The 22,123-nt window shown below is 43.9% G+C and overlaps 1 protein-coding gene across 3 annotated transcripts in view; it reads right to left on the reverse strand.

The window, feature by feature from the left end:
* The window catches only part of Ephb1 (EPH receptor B1), a 394,573-nt gene that overhangs the window by 137,791 nt on the left and 234,659 nt on the right, over positions 1–22,123 (reverse strand). For all 3 annotated transcript variants that reach the window (XM_036192519.1, XM_036192518.1, XM_036192520.1), the window contains exon 4: positions 16,443–16,598. In XM_036192519.1, the coding sequence (XP_036048412.1) occupies positions 16,443–16,598 (156 nt within the window). The remainder of the gene's footprint in view (positions 1–16,442; positions 16,599–22,123) is intronic.

Raw genomic sequence — 22,123 nt, forward strand, 5'->3', positions numbered from 1 at the left:
GTCTTCCTAGTACACAGTATACACTATGAACTCTCAGGAATAGGGCACCAATGAAGGGAGAGTATAGACTAATCAAAGTATTCTATTCTACTCTACTCCTATTCCATTCTATTCTATTCTATTCTATTCTATTCTATTCTATTCTATTCTATTCTATTCTATTCTATTCTATTATTTTTTGAGACAAGATCTCATATAGTGCAGGCTGGCCTTGGACTCACTATATAGATGAGGATGATCTGAACTTCTGATCCTCCAGCTACCACACCCCTGAAATGACAGGCTTGGGCCACAGCAGCCTGTTTTATGCAGTTTCAGGGATCAACCCAAAACTATACATGAAAAATAAGTATTCTACTAACTGAGCTATATCCTCACCTTCCACAGCATCTTTTAAAAGAAAGTAGTCAGGGTTAGGGATATGTTTCAATTGGTAAAGTGCTTGTGGCACAAGCATGAGGATCTGCATTTGGATCCTCAGCACCCACTAAAATGTCAAGTGTGGCAGAACCTCTCTGCAATCCCAGTGCTGGCAAATCAGAGACAGGAAGACACCTGGAGCATCCTTACAGCTCAGCATCCAGCTGGCTTAAGCAAATCAGTAAAATTTCTGTTCAGTGAGAGTCTGTTTCCCATAAATATGGCATCCAACATAGTTGACCTCTGGCCTCCACATGTACACAAAATCATGCATACATATATGCACGTGCATACACACACACACACAGAGAGAGAGAGAGAGAGAGAGAGAGAGAGAGAGAGAGAGAGAGAGAGAGAGAGAGTTAGTTAGTTAGTTAGTTAGTTAGTTAGTTGGGGAGGGATAACTAGATAACCATTTGAGCCAGACTGGATAAGTCTCTGCTGTATAAAGAAGATCAGTTTGTACTAGGTAGAAATTAGGCCTCAGAGCAAGTACATGATCAAGAATTATTCTTGCCATCCTCAGAGAATGTGGTACCCAGGGAAGAGTCCTACATCTTCATAGTTCATCAGAAATTACCAAGAGTCTCACCCAGGAACAACAGATGTTTTTCTAATTGTTCCTCATCTTTTGTTAAATGACTATGGATCCCATAATAGCTGGAAAGGGGCTAAGGATAAACAGTAATGGATGAAGAATTCTTTTTCCCTGGGAATATACTGACGACTCTTCTAGATTGTTTCATGAAGTTCTAAGAGGTGCATGGGCTGCCTCTCTACTGGTTCACAGGAAATACCAGTTTCCAAAAACAATAAACAATTAAGGCCAGGAAGAAGGAGGAGGAAGAAGAGGAGGAGGAGTAGAAGGAGAAGAAGGAGGAGCAGGAGCAGAAGCAGAAGCAGAAGCAGCAGCAGCAGCTAAGAAGGGTAGGGAGTCCTCTCAGGGAGCTATAGATCCCTCAAGGTTAAGTCCTGATTCTAACATTTCCTACATACACTAGTTCTTAGCATGGAAAGCAGTATTGGACATCATCAGTATGCCCCAGATGGCAAATGCCCCTCTGCTGTCACACTCCAGTGGTCAACCTTTGTTGGATTCTGCCAGTGGAAGGAGGCTCACTACTTTTTCTGGTTATCAACTCATCTATTACTCATGATAGCCTATTTTAAAGGATAATGAAAAAGTATCTATTCATAATAAGTCACAAAACCAATAAAATACCTAGGATCAAATCTCACAAAGCCTTTGAAATATGTGTATGAAGACAACTGTAAAGTCTTACTGAAGGGCACAGAAGAAAACTTGGCTGCTGTGTCCTCAGATGACAAGCTTCAACATCATAAAGAAAGACAGTAACCTCCAAAGTAATCTGTATACCCAATGCCATCCAATTCCCATTAAACAGGACTGCTTAATAAAATGTGCCCAGCTAGCTCTGAGGAATGTCTTCAAAGAACAGGTTTTTAGTAAGTGACAAGATGATTTTGAGAAATGGATACTATCTAGAGGCTTGGTTCATCAGCTATTGAGATATGTCATAAGTCTATGGTCTTTAAAACTAGTATCAGAACAGACCAGACAATCAAAGACAAAGAATAAAACTAGCATCAGAACAAACAAGACAATCAAAGGCAAAGAATTCAGACAACTAGGTGAAGGTGTTAAGTCTATAATGAAAGAATTACCTCACTAAGATATGTATAGTTCAGGTGGAGCAGATGGCATGCTGTACTTTTAATACTATGAACAGAAATATCAATATTGCATTCTACACAAGGGTAAATTCCAGATACATAAATGAGTTCAACAAAAACACTTTCCCAGAGAGTGAAAAGGTAATAATGTATTTTTATACTCTCTTGAGAATGGCATGCATAAGAACCAGACAAAAAGTCAGCACACAAAACCCCAACGCCAGAAAGAAATAGATGGTCAGATTTGAGTTCAAAGATTTTTTTCCAGAGCTGAGGACCGAACGCAGGGCCTTGCACTAGCTAGGCAAGTGCTCTACCACTGAGTTAAATCCCCAACCCGAGTTCAAAGATTAAAATACTTAGATATGACACAAAATGTACCCATAACAGACGTCCAGATAAGGGGGATACTAGGATGCCACAGTTAATTAATGAGTTTCTGAAAGTCAGCTTAAATAGAAAAGGCAAAGATTCTTCACAAGCAAGTCCCTGAAGACAGAACAAACTGGTCAACAAACATATTAAACAATACCCACTCACATGTTTGCAGGGAAATACCAATCAAAACGAGTAGGAAGTTGGTTAAATTGGCACAGATTAAAAGTCTCACTAACATCCTGGGCCACATGGGGAAATGAGATGCATACTAAGTGGCTATAAATTGGTCAAGTCCTTTGGGAAAGCATTCTGGGAGTATCCATTGACTGGCTAAATACCTATAATTCAGCAATTCTATCTTGAGGTGAACATGTGTTCCCCAAGGTATGCTTGTGCATTTGTATGGCAGGATTATCATTTATATTAACAAAACATTGGGATGGACATACCCACTCACAAGGGAATGATGGAGTGGGTGTACACTAATTATAGGGAGAGTAAGGCTGCAAATTCATATGTTAGGACAGACTCTGAGAAGAGTGGTGACGACGGCTTAAGGCTGAGACACCGCAATGTGATGGAATTGTGTTCCCCAAAATATTGTGCACCCTAATAAATTTATCTGGGGTCAGAGAACAAACAGCCACTAGATACAGAGCCAAAGATGGTGGCTAGAAAATGGGTCAGAGCAAGCCATAGCAGAAGCTGGGCGGTGGTGGTGCACGCCTTTAATCCCAGCACTTGGGAGGCAGAGCCAGGAGGATCTCTGTGTGTTCAAGGATACAGACAGCATGGCGACATATGCTTTTAATCCCAGGGAGTGACAGCAGAAAGAGAAAATATACATAAGGAATGAAGACCAGAAACTAGACCAGCTGAGGAATTGGTGAGGTGAGAAAACTGTGGCTTGTTCTGCTTCTCTGGTCTTCCAGCATTCACCTCAATAACTAGCCTTGGGTTTGTTCTTATTAATAAGAACTCTTTAAGATTCCTATTACACACAGCCCCAACCAGTCTAATGGAGTTAAGTATAGATTATGAACCTGGATCCCTGGCAGAGTCAATGGTCAGCAATGGGGGTATAGTGAGTCAATACCAGTCTGACTGGCATGGTGACCCAGGAAAATTCCCAGTGGTAGACATTGGCCTGAGGCCCAGCAGTCATTCAGTCTCACACTTCACTCTTAAACTTGAGTGTGGTGTTTTGCTGGATTGGACCAGAATCTTATGTTGAGCCAACTTGGATGTGGGGCCAGGAAGTCAGCTGGGACCTACTTAAGACACTGGGGATCAAGATGGTTCAGGCAGATTCAGAAAGGCAAGATGATATCAGCATTTGCCAAGCTAGAAAGTCTCTCCTGAATCATTTGATCTAAAATGCTTGGTACCTTTCATTCACTTATTGTTGTCTTGTTTTGTGTCCCATAACATAGAGATCTAAGATTCACTTCTTGTTTTTCATCAAAAACAAAACAAAGAGAGTTGACTGAGCACTGGGCATGTGTCCAAGACTAAGAGAGTATTTTGCATGCATTTTATAGTAGGCATGATTAAAAAATACAATATGCTTATTATTTTCAGAAAAGGAACAAAAGTACGGAGAAGTCAGGTAACCTACCCAAGACCACTCAGCAGGGAGATAGAATCGGGAGTCAACCATGGCCTATATCACTCAACAGCAGGCCTCCTCTTACCACTAAACTGGGGTGGACACTTACAGTATCAGATTCAGAGTAGAAGAAAATGAGACCTGTGCATTGAGCATTTCTAGTCCAGTGGAAAAGTAAGGTTGTGCTGTGCAACCGGTACAGAATGTTCCACGTGAGAGGGGAAGCATCCTCCTCTCTGGGGATGTGGGGTCTGACAGAGCACAGACGTACTGACACGCTCTTGCTCAACTGCCTGTCCTCCCCGAAGAGGGGAGGTGAAGCAGCGTCTAAGAACCTATGGCTCCAGCTGCCATTAAGGCCCAGCACTCACCTTTCATCGACCCTCCTTCCAGGGCCCAGAACCTGTACATATGACATCAGGACCACTGCCCAAGACTGCAGAGGAGCATTCATGTCAAGAAAGGACTCACAAATTGTAGGAAGAACTGCTTTAGGCTGCTTTTTAAAACAGGGAAAAGAGGAAATTAAACAGATAATTTTACATCAATCCCTTCCTATCTCTGGAACTTCGTACTTGAATCAGTGCCTGAGTCTCAAAGAAAGAGTAAGGGCAGGCAGAAAGTGTAAGTCACGCTGGCCAGCACTACTTCTCCTTCTAAAAGTACAGTGGCTTACAGACAGAAGGGTCATAATGACTAAATAGATTTTCACAAAGGTAACTACAAAAGGGACACAAATCCACATGTACTGAGTAGTGCACAGTGTTGATTCCACTGCTTGAGACCCTGTCTCAAAGGGAAGGTGGAGAGTGTGGGGAGTTGGTCTAGTGGTAAGAACGCTTGTTATGTAACCATGACCACTTGACTATGAATCACCAGCACACACATAAAAAGCCAAGCATGGTCATCCATGCCTACAAATAAGCATTCAGGAACAGGAGCAGAGGCAAGTGCATCCTAACACTTCACTGGATAGACAGCCTAGCTGAAAAGCCAAGTGCTCTCTATCTCAAGGCAATAAAGCAGAGAGTGATGGAGGATTACACTCAGTGTTCTTCTCTATGCAGAGGCATTCACACTCACACACTCATGTGCATATAACACACACACACACACACACACACACACACACACACACACACACACCCCACATACACACAAAGGTGGGAAGTGTTAGAAGAAGCCTGAAGTCATCTACTGACCTCCACACAGAACACAATAGGGAATGAACCTGCACACACTCAGACAAAAACAAGGAAAGAAATAGTTGTTAGAAGAGTGATGGTGACCTGAGGATTTTAGGAAATGCTATGCTTGATGAGCAAGATGAAAATAATATTTAACTAATGGAAGGGATTATGGAAAGATAAAATAGTTTTCTTTAAACATGGAATCCACTGAACATTGATCCTCTATGATCAACCAAAGGTCAATACAATGTCAAAGTGTGGGAGGAGGTCCCAACACAAGGCCTTGGAAGGGCTCTCTTTCAGTGATGGGGGATGGGGGCTTGCAATAGAAAAGGGCCATCTAGAGCCACATCTGAACTGTCCATCAACACAAATATTTTTTAAAAAAAGATAAAAGAGGGAGAATGCTTTCTCAGGTTGCCAGAGAAAGCAAGCAGGTGTAGGGAAGTGTGGGAGGCAGGCCCTATAGGTGCTGCTCCAGATGGTAGCTGTCTGCTACCCCCAGATGCTCTTAGCACAGAACACTGAAACATAGTCTCCGAGTGTGCTTAGCTATTACCTTAAAAGTTCAAGCTAGACAAGGCCTCATAAGGGTTAGACCCACTTGGGTCAAACAACTGTGAAAAGAAATTTCAGATTACAGAAGTGTAAAAGCACATTTACACAGGCACTGCTGACCCTTCTCAAAACAAGAGTGACAGTTATAAATAGCTTACAGCTTGCAGCCACACTCCTTCCGCTTGCACATCCACATGCATATCGACTTGGCTGGCTGAGGGTGTGGGCCCAGCCAGACCCTTGCAGGGTCCAGGAGGCATCTTGCCCTGGCTCTTGTTGCCTTATAATCTATGCTTGGATTTTCCGCAAGAAAAAACAAAAAGCAAAATATCACCTTCTCAAAAACAAAAACAACAACAACAAAATGGGGCTAGAGAGATGCTCAGGAGGTAGAGTTTGCTTTGCAAGCAAAAGAATCTGAGTTCAATTCCCCAGCATGAATGTAAAATCAGGCACAGCGGTGCACACCTATAACACCAGCACTAGGAATGGAGACTAGAGGATCCCTAGCCAAATAGTCTGGTGAAACTGATGAGCTCTGGATTCTGTGAGAGACCCTAACTCAAAAACTAAGGTGAAAATACTGATATTGACCTCTGATCTTGAACATGCACACATATGTATACACACCTGAACACATACACACAAAAATTGTTAAATTGAAAATCAAATAATTCCTTGTTCCCCCTTTCTGTTCTTGATCCAGCTGGGATCTCCTGCTCCCCTAAGCTCTCTTTCCCTTGAACCTTGCCCTTCATTACCCCTACTCTCGTCCAGGTTGTTTATGTAGATCTCACCCATTTCTCTGTCATTGGGTGATCCCTGTGTCTTTCTCAGGGTCCTGTTTTCTAGGTAGCCTCCCTGGAGTTGTGAGTAGCAGTCTAGTCATCTTTGTTTTACATCTAGTATCCTACTATGATACTAGTGAGTACATTCCATGTTTGTCTTTTTGAGTCTGGGTTACCTCACTCAGGATGATTTTTTTCTGGATCCATCCATTTGCCTGCAAACCTCATAATGTTATTGTTTTTCTCTGCTGAGTAGTACTCCATTGTGTATATGTACCACATTTTCTTTATCCATTCTTCAATTGAAGGCCATCTAGGTTGTCTCCAGGTTCTAGCTATTACAAACAATGCTGATATAAACATAGCTGAGCAAAAATGAAGACCACATGAGAACAGGAAGAAGCAAAGTGCTAGAGAGGTCCCCAGAAATCCACAATGATACATCCACTGTAGACTACTGGCAATGGTCGAGAGAAAGCCCAAACTGACCTAGTCTGGTGATTGGATGGCCAAACACCCTAACTGTGTGCTAGAACTCTCATCCAATAACTGATGGAAGTGGATGCAGAGATCCTCGGTGAGGCCCCAGGTGGAGCTCCAGGAGTCCAATTGTCAAGAAAGAGGAGGGATTGTAAGAGTATGAAGTGTTGAGACCAAGATTGGAAAAAGCACAGGGACAAATAGCCAAACTAATGGAAACACATGCATTATGAACCAAAAGCTGTGGATCCCCCAACTGGATCAGGCCCTCTGGATAAGTGAGACAATTGAATAGCTTGAACTGTTTGGGAGGCACCCAGGCAGTGGGACCTGGACCTGTCCTTAGTGCATTAGCTGGCTGTTTGGAACCTTGGGCTTACACAGGGACACTTTGCTCAGCCTGAAAGGAGGGGACTGGACCTGCTAATACTGAATCTACCAGGTGGAGCTGAATCCCCAGGGGAGTCTTTGCCCTGGAGGAGATGGGAATGGAGGGGAAGGGCTGGGGGGATGCAGGGGCATGGGCAGGTAGGGGGAGGACGGGGAACCCATGGCTGATATGTAAAATTAAAACACAAATATAATAAAAAATTTAAAAAAGAAAACCAAATACTTTTTAATGTGCAACACAGACCACACACTGGTGTGACATCAAGTTTCTCTCTTTCTGTATAGTGAGGCACACAGAACATTCTTCACTAAAGCCCTAGTCAGCAAAAAGTGAGCTAATTTTGAGGAAAATAGCTTCCTCTGAGTATGCTGTCAACCCTAGCTTAACAGACAAATGCTTGAGAAAAGATTGACTTTCGAAAAGTATTTAAAACGTCCAGCATCCAAACCAGCAGGCATTTCCCAGTTGATAATACTGCCTTCCTGTTCTAGGTGTAGAGTCTGATGCCTTATCAGGCTTTCCTGTCCTATCTGCTCCAAGAGTTCCCCCTTTAGGCAGCCTCAGCCGGCTGGGGGCCTGAGGAGTGAGGCCCACCATCCATCTTCCATATAAGTTCTCAGCTCTCCTGACTCTCTATTCTGTTCTCTGCCCCAGCTCACAATCATCCCTGGCTAATACATCATGGGTTTGCACACTGCTCTGACCATCTGAGTAAGAACTGCAGGAAAAGACATGCCAGAGCAGGTTTGGTTATTCTGAGGACCAGTGAGACCCTCCCTGGGATCCCCCCAGCACACAGACCCATTCACACACTCATTCACACTCATTCATGCCAACTCACACACAGACACTCATACCTACACACAGGTACACTCACTCTCACACAAGTCTACTCATACGTGCTCTCACACAATTCCACTTTCACACATCCACTTATACACATATTCACACAGGCACACTCACACCACTCACATTCCCCCAAACACACTACATTCTCACACAGGCACATATACTCACAGCCCCAGCTCCCTGCACACTCACACAATCACATTCATACACATCCACATGTACAGGCAGGCACACACTCACAGACACAAACAGGGGTCTCATGTACACTCATGCATTCACACAGGCACACTTAGACAATCAAACTCACATACATACAAGTACACACAGGTATACTTTCATGCAAATACACACATACATACATACATACATACATACATACATACATACATATATATATATATATATATATATATATATATATATATATATTCATACAGGCATACTCATGCATAAGTACACATAAGTATACTTTCATGCACATGCGTGTCCATTACATTATCAGGCACACTCATGTAAGCATATCCGCACGTATACTTACACAAATAGATATACATGTGTACACTTCACAGGCACATAAAAAAGACACACAGAGAACCATACTTACACATCTCCAGGTGAATGTGCATGCAGGCACACTCTGGCATGCATACACAAGGACTAGTGGCTTAAGAGATAAATGTATACATCTGCAGACAAACACGCATGCAGTCACACGCAGGCATGCACACATGAAGACTAGCCCCTTAAGAGACAAAACCTGAATTTAAAGAAAAGACTGAGAGAGGGGGTTTTTGACCCTTCAGGTGAGAGGACAGCAGTAGATTCCACCACCCTCCCCATGAGCTTCCCATGGGCCCCCACTCTCAGAGGCCCTTGCCTCTCAGCTCTCCTTGAGAGGGTGGCATTGGCTAAATGAGGCTCAAGTTTTCATCCTGTGGTGTTAGTTCCATCTTAGCTGTTTTTTCCCATGAGGAAGCACCATGCCTCAAAAAGCTACACAAACTATCTCGGGTTATAGCACTAGTGTCGGGCTCATAGCCCCAACTCCTGCTGCTCAGCTTCCCTCCTCTCTGTGGGTCAGAAGGTAGCTTAGGGACAGCCTCCAGGGAGACTCAAAGGGTTGGCCGCCATTGTGCCTTCTCTTCTGAGTCACCTTGGAGCCCCTCATTCATTCTATTTCTCTATCCAAAGCTGCCAAGGGACACCTCAATGCATTTGAAGAAGGAATAAAAGAAACAGGACAAGCTCGAGCTTGCCTCTGTGATCCATCAAAATTTTTCCTGTGTGGGTGACAGAAAAAAAGGGTTTTTGCGGTCAGAAATGTAACAAGGTAATTATTTTCACACCAGTCCTTCTGCATGGTTTTTCACAGACAGCAATTTTATAAGGCATAATTATCTATTTTCATTTGCTTCATAAATTTCTCCTTTCCATTTCGTCCCCCAGTAAACTAGAAATTATTTAAAATGAAGCCATGCAACTCAATGCTTGGTCTCACTTGGCTGTGCGCTTCCTCGTGTCTTCCTGCCTGATCCCTCTGGCTGCCCCTGCCACAGTCCCTGTTCCCTTACCATCTGACCTTCTCCTGTCATTTGGAGGAGACAGCGAGTCCTGCTCCCTCAGAACTGAAGGCTGAGCCAGGTGAGGTGGCACATCTACAATCTCAGCAGCAATAGGATCAGGAGTTCAAGGTCATCCCTAGCTACATAGGGAGTTCAAGGCCAGCCTAGGTAACATGAGACCCCCGTCTTTACAAAAGAGCTGAACTCCAGTTTTGTGGGCCATCACTCCCAAGCGTTTGAGCTTCTGGCTCTGATAGCCCCAGGGACACAGCTGGGCCAGTCCTCCAGTGCTTCACATATACTTTTCCTCTCTCCTGCAGCATGGCTACGCATAGAAGGTCAACTGCTCATTTGTTTTTGCCAGGGATCTTCAGACCATGGGTGACTGTGTGGTTTATTGGCAGCCAATGGGTTCTGCTCAGGACTGAAGCAAAACTTGCCACCACCCCCACACCCCACCCACCCCGACTCCAAACACATCACTTTTACTTTCAGATCTCTGATATCCTCTCCTGCTGGAAGCTTCACTATCTTCTACACACTTCACACTTTCCAGGGATATAACCAAAGCAAGCTCTAACATCGATGGAGAGTTTACTATGAACCAGGCACTGGGCCAAAGATGCTATAATATGATTTTGCTTAATCCTCGTAACAACTCAGAAAGGCATACAACAGTCTGAGAGTGTAAGAATGAAAGGGGTATGGAGGAAAGAGAGGAGAAGAGGACGAGGTCACAGAGGAGGTAAGAGAGAGTGGAGATGTAAATGAAGTACCAAGCCCATCTTCCAGCCACCATGTGCAAATGCTGTCTGTCTATTTCCTTGGGACCTTCTCAAGATCAGGGCATCCTAGTGACTCCAGGACCCCTAAGTTCTGAGGTCTCCGGGCAGTGCACCTGGTGGGCAGCAGGAGGAAACAGGGCTGCTGTGAAGATGTAATTAGTCTTTGTTCTGTACCTCTTTCCTAATATATAGCCCTGGAAGTCCTTAGCACCTCCACAGTAATCAGACAACTAAATGCAAGAAATTTCAGGATAGGGACTGGTCACTATGGCAAGATTATGAGGGTAGGGCTGTCCAAGACCAAAGTCTTGAAGAGAGAGGAGATGAAGATTAAATTGATCACCAAGGAAGTAAAGAAATCAGGGACATATAATAAAGTTCCATAAAATCTCCCAAAACAGTGGGTTCAAAGAGCTTCTAGGCAGCTCTATGTGCTTCTGCGGTGTGGCAGCTTCAGGGTGCACCTATGTACTCGTGTATCCATTCTCTTTGTGATATTCTTTATGATGAGCTGGGAACCCCATGTTTCCCAGAGTCTTGTGAACTACTCAGGTACATTAGTCAAATTTAAATTAGGGTTTCTTGGAACCTCAACTTATAGTTGACAGGTCAAGAGTACAGGTTCACCCACTTGTGATTCATATCCAAAGGGGAAGAACAGCCTTGGGGACCAATCTCTCAACCTGTAGGGTCAGACACTTGCTTTAGGTATATGGAGTGAGACCCAAGATAGATTAAGGAATATGTAGCTGGTGCCCATTGGGGCAGGATTGCTTGCTGGTGGGGAGAGATGCCCCAACCTTTAGGGGCTACATTGACTGTGTTGTAGAGGCAGAAAAAAAATATGGTTGCTATCTCCTAGACCCAAGATGGGGAAAGGAAGAAACTATATTTACTGAAATGCAGCAAGCTCAAAGCTCAGAAATGGCTCTTCAGTCCACAACCTTTCTAGACTTCTCTCCTCCTTGCTGCTGGGACAACATTGTCCCTGATCCTATCCTTACTCTCCTTCTGTCTCAGGACCCTACTTTAAGTGACCCTCCTCACTGATGGTGTAAGCATCATGTCCAGATCACCAGACTTCCTTCAGGGTTTCACTGGCCAGGGGGGAAAGGGGTCAGTTGGACCCCACCTTTAACTGTTCCCCCATGTTCTCAGCTTATCCTCTGCATGACTTAAAATAGAAGGATGAAGTCTGTGGTGGTATTGTGTTCCTCCAAATATTGTGCATCCTAATAAACTTATCTGGTGTCAGAGACAGAACAGCCACAATATTAAACATAGAGGATAGGCAGTGGTAGCACACACGTTTAATCCTAGCATTCCAGAGGCAGAAATCCCTCAAGATCTCTGTGAGTTCAAGACTACATTGCAAACAGGTAGGCATGGTGACACATGCCTTTAATCTCCAAAAAATGAGCCTTTAATCCCAGGGAGTGATGGTAGAAAACAGAAAGGTATATAAGGCATGAGGACCAGAAACTAGAAGCATTTGGCTGGTTAAGCTTTTGTACTTTGAGCAGCACAGTTCAGCTGAGTTCCATTGGATGAGGACACAGAAGCTTCCAGTCTGAGGAAACAGGATCAGCTGAGGAACTGGCGAGGTGAGGTAGCTGTGGCTTGTTCTGCTTCTCTGATCGTCCAGCACTCACCCCAATATCTGGCCTCAGGTTTGATTTTATTAATAAGTACCTTTAAGATTCATGCTACAGAAGTCACTTGGGAGAATATGGCAAAATATTGGGCCAAGGCTTCATCAGCCAGGCACTCTAATGTCAGAGGTAGAACTGTGTAGCCCTTGGCAGAAGAGGGAAGAGGAAAGAAGGAAGGAAGGAAGGAAGGAAGGAAGGAAGGAAGGAAGGAAGGAAGGAAGGAAGGAAGAGAGGGAAGGAGGGAGGAAGGAGGGGAGGAAGGAAAGAAAGATATAAGGAAGGGAGAAAGGGAAGGAGAGAGGGAGGATGAAGGAGGGAGGGAGGAAGGAAGAAGGAATTTAGTGTCTGCAGGCCAGAAGTGGTCATATGAATTCAGACTATGTAGGAATGAACAGCCTGCTCTGCCTGTGTCCATGAGGTCACTGGAGTCCACACTGCCCCTTTAATCCTGCCTTGAATGCACCCTCCCCCGCCCCAACTTCACTGATGAGACTCAAGGACAGGCTAGACAGACAAGGACAAGCCTCACAGACATCAAGGGAATTTCTATCTCTCCTAGAGGATTAAAAAGAAAATATAGAAATACTACGGAACTTTCCACTGTCAATTTTTTAGATGGGCTAAATGAAAATTTTATGTGCATATGTTCATCTGTGTGTAGGTATAGGTGTGTGTGTGTGTGTGTGTGTGTGTGTGTGTGTGTGTGTGTGTGTATGTGTGTGTATGTGTAAGCCAAAGACTCACCAAGTAGGCTAGGCTGGCTGGCCATCGAGGCCTGGCTCTGCTTCTCTACCCCCAACTCCCACAAGCACTGAGATTATGAGCACGCAGAACCACATCCAGTTTTATTCTGTAGGTTCTAGGATTAGACTCAGATCATCAGTGTTCCACCAACTGTGCTCTCATCCTACCCTACTGAAACATTTTAATATTATAAAAATATAATTATATATGTGATATCCCAAAAGATTAACATGCTTCATTAAAAATATCTGGTTTTGCCAGGACCTATGGTACAGGCCTGTAATCCTATCTACTAAAGAGTCTGAGGCAAGAGCATTACCACAGGCTTGCTTTGGCAGCTTAATGAGACCCAAATTTAAAAACAAAAACAAAAACAATAAAGGCAGCTCAGAGAGCAGGGCAAAAACATTACTCAGAGGTAGTGTGTTTGTCTAGCAAGAAGGAGGCCATAGGTTCAGTCCTTAGTATTGAACATATAAAAATAATTCTTAGTGTAGTATAGGTGTTATAATCTTTCAAGGGGCATATATTACATTTATAAATGTGTATAAATATATTTACAAATTGTTTGATCAAAAGGAGTGGATTGCTGACATAATCTCACTTGAAGACAATGGCCGTGAGCTAGACCTGAGATCCTTCAACCTTGGCCGGCTCTTGGACTCTCCTGCCTGCCCTTTCTTCTTGTTCACAGCACCAGGTCATGGCAGGTGCTCATTGTCTCCATATATTTATAAAGATAAATATTCTTTATCTTTAGTACCCAGGCAGCCTATAGTTGCTTCCTGAGAGGAAAGATGAAGCCTCAGTTTTACAAGATGAACCAGCTCTCCCAGCCCCAGGCCTCCACCAGCCTGGGCTCAGCCTCCTGCACACTTGTCTCACGAGACCTGCTGGGCTAGTGAGAAGGCTTGAGGCCACAGTACAGGGCTGTGCCTTTCTTCAACAGCTCTAGATAGTCTCCTTGTATCTGAAAAATTATTTACTGTGGTGATGTGCCGTGCCTTTTTAAGAGAACAGATGGCACCTCCAATTAGAATGCTTTTAAAGGAAACCCTAATGAGAATATAAAAGCCAACAAATTGACTTTTTCATACAGTACTTCCCTGGCACACAATAAATCAAATATATAATGAGGCTCGGGAAATTATAGCTGTATTTATACATGTTTTGCCTAGCATTGTGTTGTACCCATGTCCTGCCTCCCTGAGTCTCCTCACCAAGTGCTTGCCCCTCCAGGATGAGGGGCAATGTGTCCAGGAGCTGTTCTTGGCCTGCCTGCCATAGTGTGTGCTTTGATGCAGCAGTTTCTAGTTTGAGCCTTCTCTCTATGTCTGAAGGCACAAGAAAAGAGGGTGTATAAAGGGGCAACAGCCATGGTGGCATGCTCCCTCCCCATCTAAATAAGAAGGGGAGAGTAGAGTGGAACCCCACTTGTAAATATTCCAGAGATAGCTAGACCAGAGGCAAGAGGGAAAAGCCTGTGTGATCTAACGTAAAGATGGTCTTGGGATATGGGTAGTATGGAGTGAGGCATTTCCATGGTCAAACTAGGAGCACTGGAATGTTCATATTTTTCTAGCAACTGATCCCATAGACTCATGGCCATCAGGAAGGGGGCCAGAAGATAAGCCTTGGTAAATAAGTGGGAGGAGACAGAAACACATTGACATTCTGAGCCCCTGGCCACTGGCCTGACTTCTTCCAGATAACCTTATTATGAGGCTGCATGGGTTGACAATTTGTCTCTTGAAGTGGGATACTAAGGACCCATATGGATGAGTTGATCTGCAGAGGAAGCCTGGCCAGAGGGAAGTTCTGTGAGCACAAACACAAGGGCAGTGATCTTAGGAGAGAAGCTGCCAGAGGCTGGGTGCATGCTTTAACTGTTGTGTAGACTGGTGTTTGGTCTGGCCACCCAGGTATGCAGTGATCTAGCATCCCTGATGGAATTTAAAGAAGTATATTAAATATTGCTTTTCGGGCCCATGGAAGACTGCCATGAGGGCTCTTAAAATCAGAGGAGGAGACACCACCACAGAAAGATGGGGACTTGGGGAAGCAGGAGAGGAATCATTGCTGTTAATCTACGCCCACCTGAGAAGGAAGGCAGGGAAAATCAGTTTACAAGACGATGAGCTTTTCCTCAGCTCAAATCTATAAGCATCGATTGAGCTCAGGACCTTGATCTAAAAGACGCTTTCATTTCTCCTCCGCACCCAGCAAAGGTTACATATGCTACAAGGCCAGACTGAGAAATTCCTCTACCCAGTCCGGCGATTTTTTTTCCTTGTCCATCAAACTATAGCTGTGTGTGAAATAGACCTCTGTGGGCCTCTTCACTGGGCTGAGAGGGAACCGGTCTTAGGGGTGTAAGGGGAGGTGCCTGCTCACAGTGAGCCACACCAAAGCATCTAGTGCAGAAGAAAGTTCTGGTCTGATTACAGGCTAACCTGCAGTATGGATCCCAGAATGAAATGGGAATACTGAGAGGCGATCATCCCTGCTTCGGGGCTTTGGCACTTAGAGAGGGAAAAGTTGTGTAAGTGCTGCTCAGGGAGAGCTGTGTTCCTTGCCTCCTGTGCTTATGAGAGAGCAGGCCAGGGGGAAATCATCCTCTCCCTGCCTGGAGAGCACAGCCATTCCTCTGCTTTTAGAAGAACGGCTGCTTTCTCTTTCCACAGCAGATAATGGGAGAGTGGATATAGCTGACACATTAACCACCAGCTTCTAGAGTTTAGTGCACTGAGATGGACATGGCAGTCAGACTTCTGGTCTTGTCATCTGACCAGAGCTCGATGTTGGACACTACAAGGGACAAAGAGGATGAATATTTAGACCTGAAACTCAAGGACTTTCAGTTGGTATCTAAGGCAATTACAAAGTAAATGGACAGTTAATAAAACTATGAGAAACTCTAGGGAAGCAGACACTGAGAAGACACACTGCAGAGTGATTTTTTTCAACTGCAGGGACCAGGAGGAGGGGCATCTTGGAGGAGGCAACTGCAAGAGTTACAAGTTATTGCAATATGTGCATAGATCTTGATTTTGCACACAAAGAATTCTAGATAGGCAGTTTTAAATCTTTGAGGGAAGGAGTTGTCCTAGGGGTGTGTGAGAGGAGGGTTCTCACATCTGGGGAGAGGATCATGAAAGAGTATAATCTAAACCAATAGTATGCTGCGGAGAAAAGAGAGCCAGCCCTCTGTTTCAGCACCTAGGCCAGCACCCCCACTTTGCACTTCCTTGGATGACCTGCTCTCTTCCCTGTTCCAGGTCCACCATTTGTATAGTCAAGGAATCAGACTCCCCAGCCCACAGCCCTTACTAGACACTTACTAGTGCATGCCACTTCTGGGGGATCAAAGTCTGCTCGGTAATAACCAGTCCGGCAGGTGCAGATGGGAGATGCCTCTGAAGGAGAGCGACTGTTGGAGGGGCAGTGGGAGCAGCCTTCAGCTTCCTGGCTGGCCTTGAAGGTCCCCGCAGGACAGGCTACAACACAAAGATCATGTAAGAGTTAGTGGAAGAATGGCAACCAGATACCCTTCCCTGAAAATGAAAATGTGAGTTTTGCCATCCTGAAACAAAAGGACACTGAGTTACCTTCTCACACCAAGATGCACAGAGTGAGCATCTCAGATACAAGAAACCTGCTTAATATTTCAGTTCTCCAAACATCTTGACAATGGCCTTCTCTGATTTTCCCCTCTTAGGTGTATATCAACAGATTTTATTGGTAAGGTGATTCAAATGTGTGGTTGGTGTCTGGTACACAAATGTCTAGCCTTTTTTCCCCGCCTTAACAGTCAGGGTTTCCCTGAACACTTGATGAAGGAATAGAGCTCCAGTCTCAAATAAAAGGGGTCTTTGTTGGGAATGACCAGACTTATGATTCTTAAATGTCATATTGCAGCAAACATGAGGGGCACTGAGATGTGTTTACCAGCATTTGCTATGAATGATGGTTAAAGGACTAGAATTCACAAGCAATTCTTTAAAGAAAAATTAAAGTGATTTCAAGGTCACTGCCTTAACAGCATCATTCTACCTTAACTGCATTTTTATATGCTTTCTAGGACAGGGGAAGTAAAAGAGGGGGCTTTGCAGGAAGCTTGTGTCATGTGCTTGGAGTCACCTTTCATACATGCAGTACCAGGAAAGGTTGGGAACAACTGACATCACTTGGTGCTTACTTGGCTTGTTCTCATTTATGGCTAGCTCTTCTAGTTTCTTTAAGAGTCAGGCTGTTAAGAGCCATGCCATACAATGCTTGTCTCCATATTGTCCCACAAGCTGTGGCCACGTCTCATCTACTGAGATCTGGAACACTCGGTCTTATCCTTACTGATCTCCCAAAATTATAACCCCATTGTCCCTATATCCCCAAGGACTGTCTTTACCACTTTAATCCCTGTTCCTTTCTGTATCTGCTAAAGCCTGCTTTGATTATCCTTCCTTGAGACTGGGTAATAGTTACTGCCCAGTCAACTTGTTTGGATTCCCTATAAACCTCACTAATCCATTCAAAAAATATCCACTGTACACCTTCTGAGACCCTGCCGCAGGGGCCACAAGTTGCCTTCTAGGACTTTTGGATCCACTGTGGCCACACTATTTGTCTTAGTTAGAGCTTCTATTACTGTGATGAAACACCAAGACCAAAAGCAATTTGAGGAGGAAAGGGTTCATTTCATTCACAGTTCGCCATAACAGTTCGCCATCAAAAGCTATGAGGGCAGAGACTCGCACAGGGCAGGAACCTGGAGGCAAGAGCTGATTCAGAGGTCGTGGAGGGGTACTACTTACTGGCTTGTTCTCCATGGCTTGCTCAGCCTGCTTTCCTATGGAACCCAGAACCATCAGCCCAGGGATAACACCACCCACAATGGGCTGGGTCCTCCCCTATCAATCACTAACTAAGAAAATGCCCCCACAAACTTGCCTATAGGTCTCATGGAGACATTTTCTCGATTGAGACTTTCTCCACTCTGATGACTAGCTTGTGTCAAGTTGACATAAAACTAGCCAGGACACTATTATAGTACGATGTGATTGTCGCCTGAACAGAGCTGTTGTAAAAGTTCCACTTATATGAAGCTCATCTTCTCAAATATATTTTTCCCTCCTGAAAAGTGCAGAGGATTCTTTAATAATAGCAGTAGCCACCATCTGTTAGCTCGCCTTGTTAAGTATTTTACGTACATTACTCTATGGGGTGGCTATTATTATCTCCATTTTGCTAATGAGGAAATTGGGACATGGAGAGGTTAAAAACATTCACAGGATCACTCAGCAGGAGAAATGATGGTGATGGTACACATGTAAGCTAGTTCCAAAACATCTACCACTTTCCTGCCCAGACAAGAAGAAAGAATAGTCTCCTATGTGGCGATTCCTCCATCAGCTGCTCACTTGAAGTGAGGAAACAGTCTCAAGTTACACTGGATGTGCCCTGGATAGGAGCCCATTGCAGATTGGAGGAAACTTTTGTGAAATGGAATATTTCTGAATGGTGTAAGCCAATTGCATTCCATGGAATACAAGTTCTTTCCATTTTCAATGCCTATTACTTACAGAAAATATGGACCTAAAAATAAAGAATAAACTTAATTGTTTACTTCAGATTGTCTCAGAACTTCAAAAAGTGAAGTATTCAGTGCTAGGCTTTGTTTTTCTTTTTCTTTCTTTTTTTTTTTTCCCAAGAAGGTCTCCTCTATAGTGCATCTCCTAGGACTCACATTCCCTGGAACACATGGATGCACTGTTGTTTCACATCTGATGGGCAAACAATAATTGCCGTTGTAACCCACATCAGAAAAAGACCACTCACTGACCTATGTTAACACATTCAAAAGAAAATCTCTGCAGCAAGAAAAAAAAAAGTTTCAATTTTCAAACAGAAGAATCAATCAATAAAACCCCAAGCAAAAAACATCAACTACCATACTTGGGGCAGCCTAAAATCTGGCTTACTAATTCACCTTTCTGAGCCCACTCCCTGGGGTCTCTGCCTGTCTGCCTTGCCCTTGTCCTCTCTCTATGTCTTTCTCCTTTCCTGGATAAGTGTGCACCCCTTTGCATTGAGTTTCTGGTGTTCCTACCCTGCTGGGTTCTGCAGCCTCAACTGCTTCCATGTAGCAGGATGCCTCCCTGGAAAGGGGAGGGAGCTGATGACTACTCATGCATTCATATGCAGACCCTGCCACACTGTAATTTTCTTAATGTACTGGTCCAAGAAGAACAAAGTGTTTTCACTTTCTTCTCAGCACTTAAAAGCCACCTTGCATTACATTTAATAAGTTAACATCATAAACAGTCGTCCTGATATCCACAAGTGGAAGGGGGATTTGAAAATGCCTTTCTCTGAGATTTCTGATGAAGGAACGGGAGGCCTCTGCTCTGGGTAACTGGGTCTCTGAATTTGAAGGATGCCCCAGGAAAGGAACTAGAGGGCAGAGGGAAAAAGCTAAACTATTCATTTATTTATTATTTGTGAGGTGTATGTACCCCACCCCACCATGTGTGTGTGTGGGGGGGTATGCAGGTGCAAGTGCACTATTTGTACAATAATGTGTACACATTTACTTGTGGAGTTAAGAAGTCAAAATTAGGTGTATTCCTCAATAATTGTCCACCTTATTATTTTTTTACACAGGGACTCTTCCCTGAACATGGAACTCACCAATTCTGCTAAGCTGGCCAGCCTATGAGTTCCAGGGATCCTCTTGTCTCTGCCCCTGCCCCCATCACTGAGGTTACAGACATGTGCCACTGTACCCTACTTTTTATTATGTGGGTTCTAGGGATGTGAACTCAGGGACTGTGCTTATACAGCAAGTACTTTTCTTACTAAGATATCTCCCTCAGAACCCCACAAGCTGGACCACAGATAATGGTCCAGAAACAGCTGGAGGAAAGAAGTCTTAGAAAGATCTGACTCTATAGTCGCCATGGAATTGAGAACTGGCCTATGGCTACCTTCTAGATTTAGCTCTGCCTTCTAGATTTGTTGATTTTACCAAAGTGAACATCTGTGAGTTGTAGCACCCCTAAGAGCCTTGGTTGTTCATCTATATAAAGTATCTATCTATACTGCTCACAACTCATAGGCCAGCAGCATTTAATAAACTCAAATATGTGACATAGCTGGTACCCATGTGTATCATACCAGGATAGCTCCCTCAACCCAGTTTTCACAAAATCTTTTGAAATTCAAGGTTGTTTTTTAAATAACTTTATAATTCAAGGTCAGAATAGACATTAGGAGCCCCACCCAAATGAAGGCATTAAAGTCTTAGAAACAAGTGGGAAAGCTGTGTTCCTGCCTAGACTCTTCCTGTCTGGGTGATTAGTGAATCATTATAAGATACATTTTACCTATAATTTCAAAATACTCACATTACATGTGTTAATATTTTAATGGAATCTGTGAACAGGCAGTCTCTAACTTGTAAGGACAGTCTTTCTAATCCATGCACTGAACTTTGGGATTGTAAACTTGTGGTCCTACTGGCACAGTATTTTCTCATATAGTTTATGCATTAAATAACAGTTAAAGTGGCAGGCTAGTCCACAAAGCCTTTTAAACTCATCTTGTATCAGATGCCACTAATCAAAAAGAGATGTTGACTCCATTGTTTTTTACTAAGAAAAATAAGTGAGAAAAGCAGGCTTCCCTTGAGAAAAGGCAGCTCTAATTAGAAGTGATAACTGGAACATTTGAGTCAATTCTGGCAAAAACTATATAGACATATAGACCAAAGAAATGAATGTGAAGGGCCTGCCAGGCTGGGTAAGTATGGCAAAGTGGGCAAATGCTCACTGTGCAAGTACGAGGACCTGAGTTTGGCTCCTAGAACACAATCCTAGTACTCCTGTAGAGGGATGAGAGGCAGAGAGGAGAATTCCCAGGATCTCAGCTAGCCTTCCACATGGAGAGGGAAAACAGTAAGAAACTCTGTCTCAGACAAAATAGAAGCTGAGGACTAACATTCTAGGTTACCTTCCTACCCTCTGACTTCCACTTGAGCACCACAGCATTCATGTATCCCAACATAAATATGTGTGTGCGTGAGCATGCGCACACACGCATGTGGAAAGGAAGAGAGGGAAAGAGAGATGACTGATTTATTAATAACAATGAAATACTGTTAGCTGCTATGGGATGTTCTGTATGCTGTGAATATGTGTTGCTCTGATTGGTTGGTAAATAAAATGCTGATTGGCCAGTAGCCAGGCAGGAAGTATAGGTGGGATAAGCAGACAAGAAGAATTCTGGGAAGAGGAAGGCTGAGTCAGGAGACACCAGCCTGCTGTCCAGGGAGCAGCATGTAATGGCACACAGGTAAAGCCACAAAACACATGGCAACACATAGATGAACAGAAATGGGCTGAATTTAAGTGTAAGGTGGAGTTTAAGTCATAAGTCTGAGCTAATGGCTGAGCAGTTTTAATTACTATAAGCCTCTATGTGTGTACTTGGGTCTGAGCAGCTGCGGACTGGGTGGGACACAGGAAAACTTCCAGCTACAGTTAGCCAAGTGTGAACACTTCTGAGGTAGATAACAGCTCTTTGACTTGATATTTCAAAATCTAGTTTTCTTCCTCTATAGAGATCATGATCCAGTCATCACTTATGATGATGAGCACCACCATTCAGCCACTGTTTGCTGAAAACCTGTTGGAAGCCAGGGGCTATGTTAGAGGAATAGGGCTGTACATGCAGATGGAGTTTGGGATTTTAGGGGCTCCCTTTCTGATGGGGTGAAGCAGAGAATAGAACACTGCTTCTGAAGCAGATCTATGCTTGTGTGTACATCAGGGGCCAGTCACCAGGACACATACATTTTGGGAATGCAGCCTTAGAAGATGAGAACCATGTGAAGCATCTTCCTAAGAGACAAGATTCAGAAAGGGAGGACTAGGGATAAGACTCACTTGGTAACACACTTGCCTAGCATGCATAAAGCTGTTGCCTCATCCCCTAGGCCTTTGCAAACCAGATAGGGTGGTGCATG

The sequence above is a fragment of the Onychomys torridus genome, chromosome 7, assembly GCF_903995425.1.
Source record: "Onychomys torridus chromosome 7, mOncTor1.1, whole genome shotgun sequence".
Taxonomy (NCBI): Eukaryota; Metazoa; Chordata; class Mammalia; order Rodentia; family Cricetidae; genus Onychomys; species Onychomys torridus.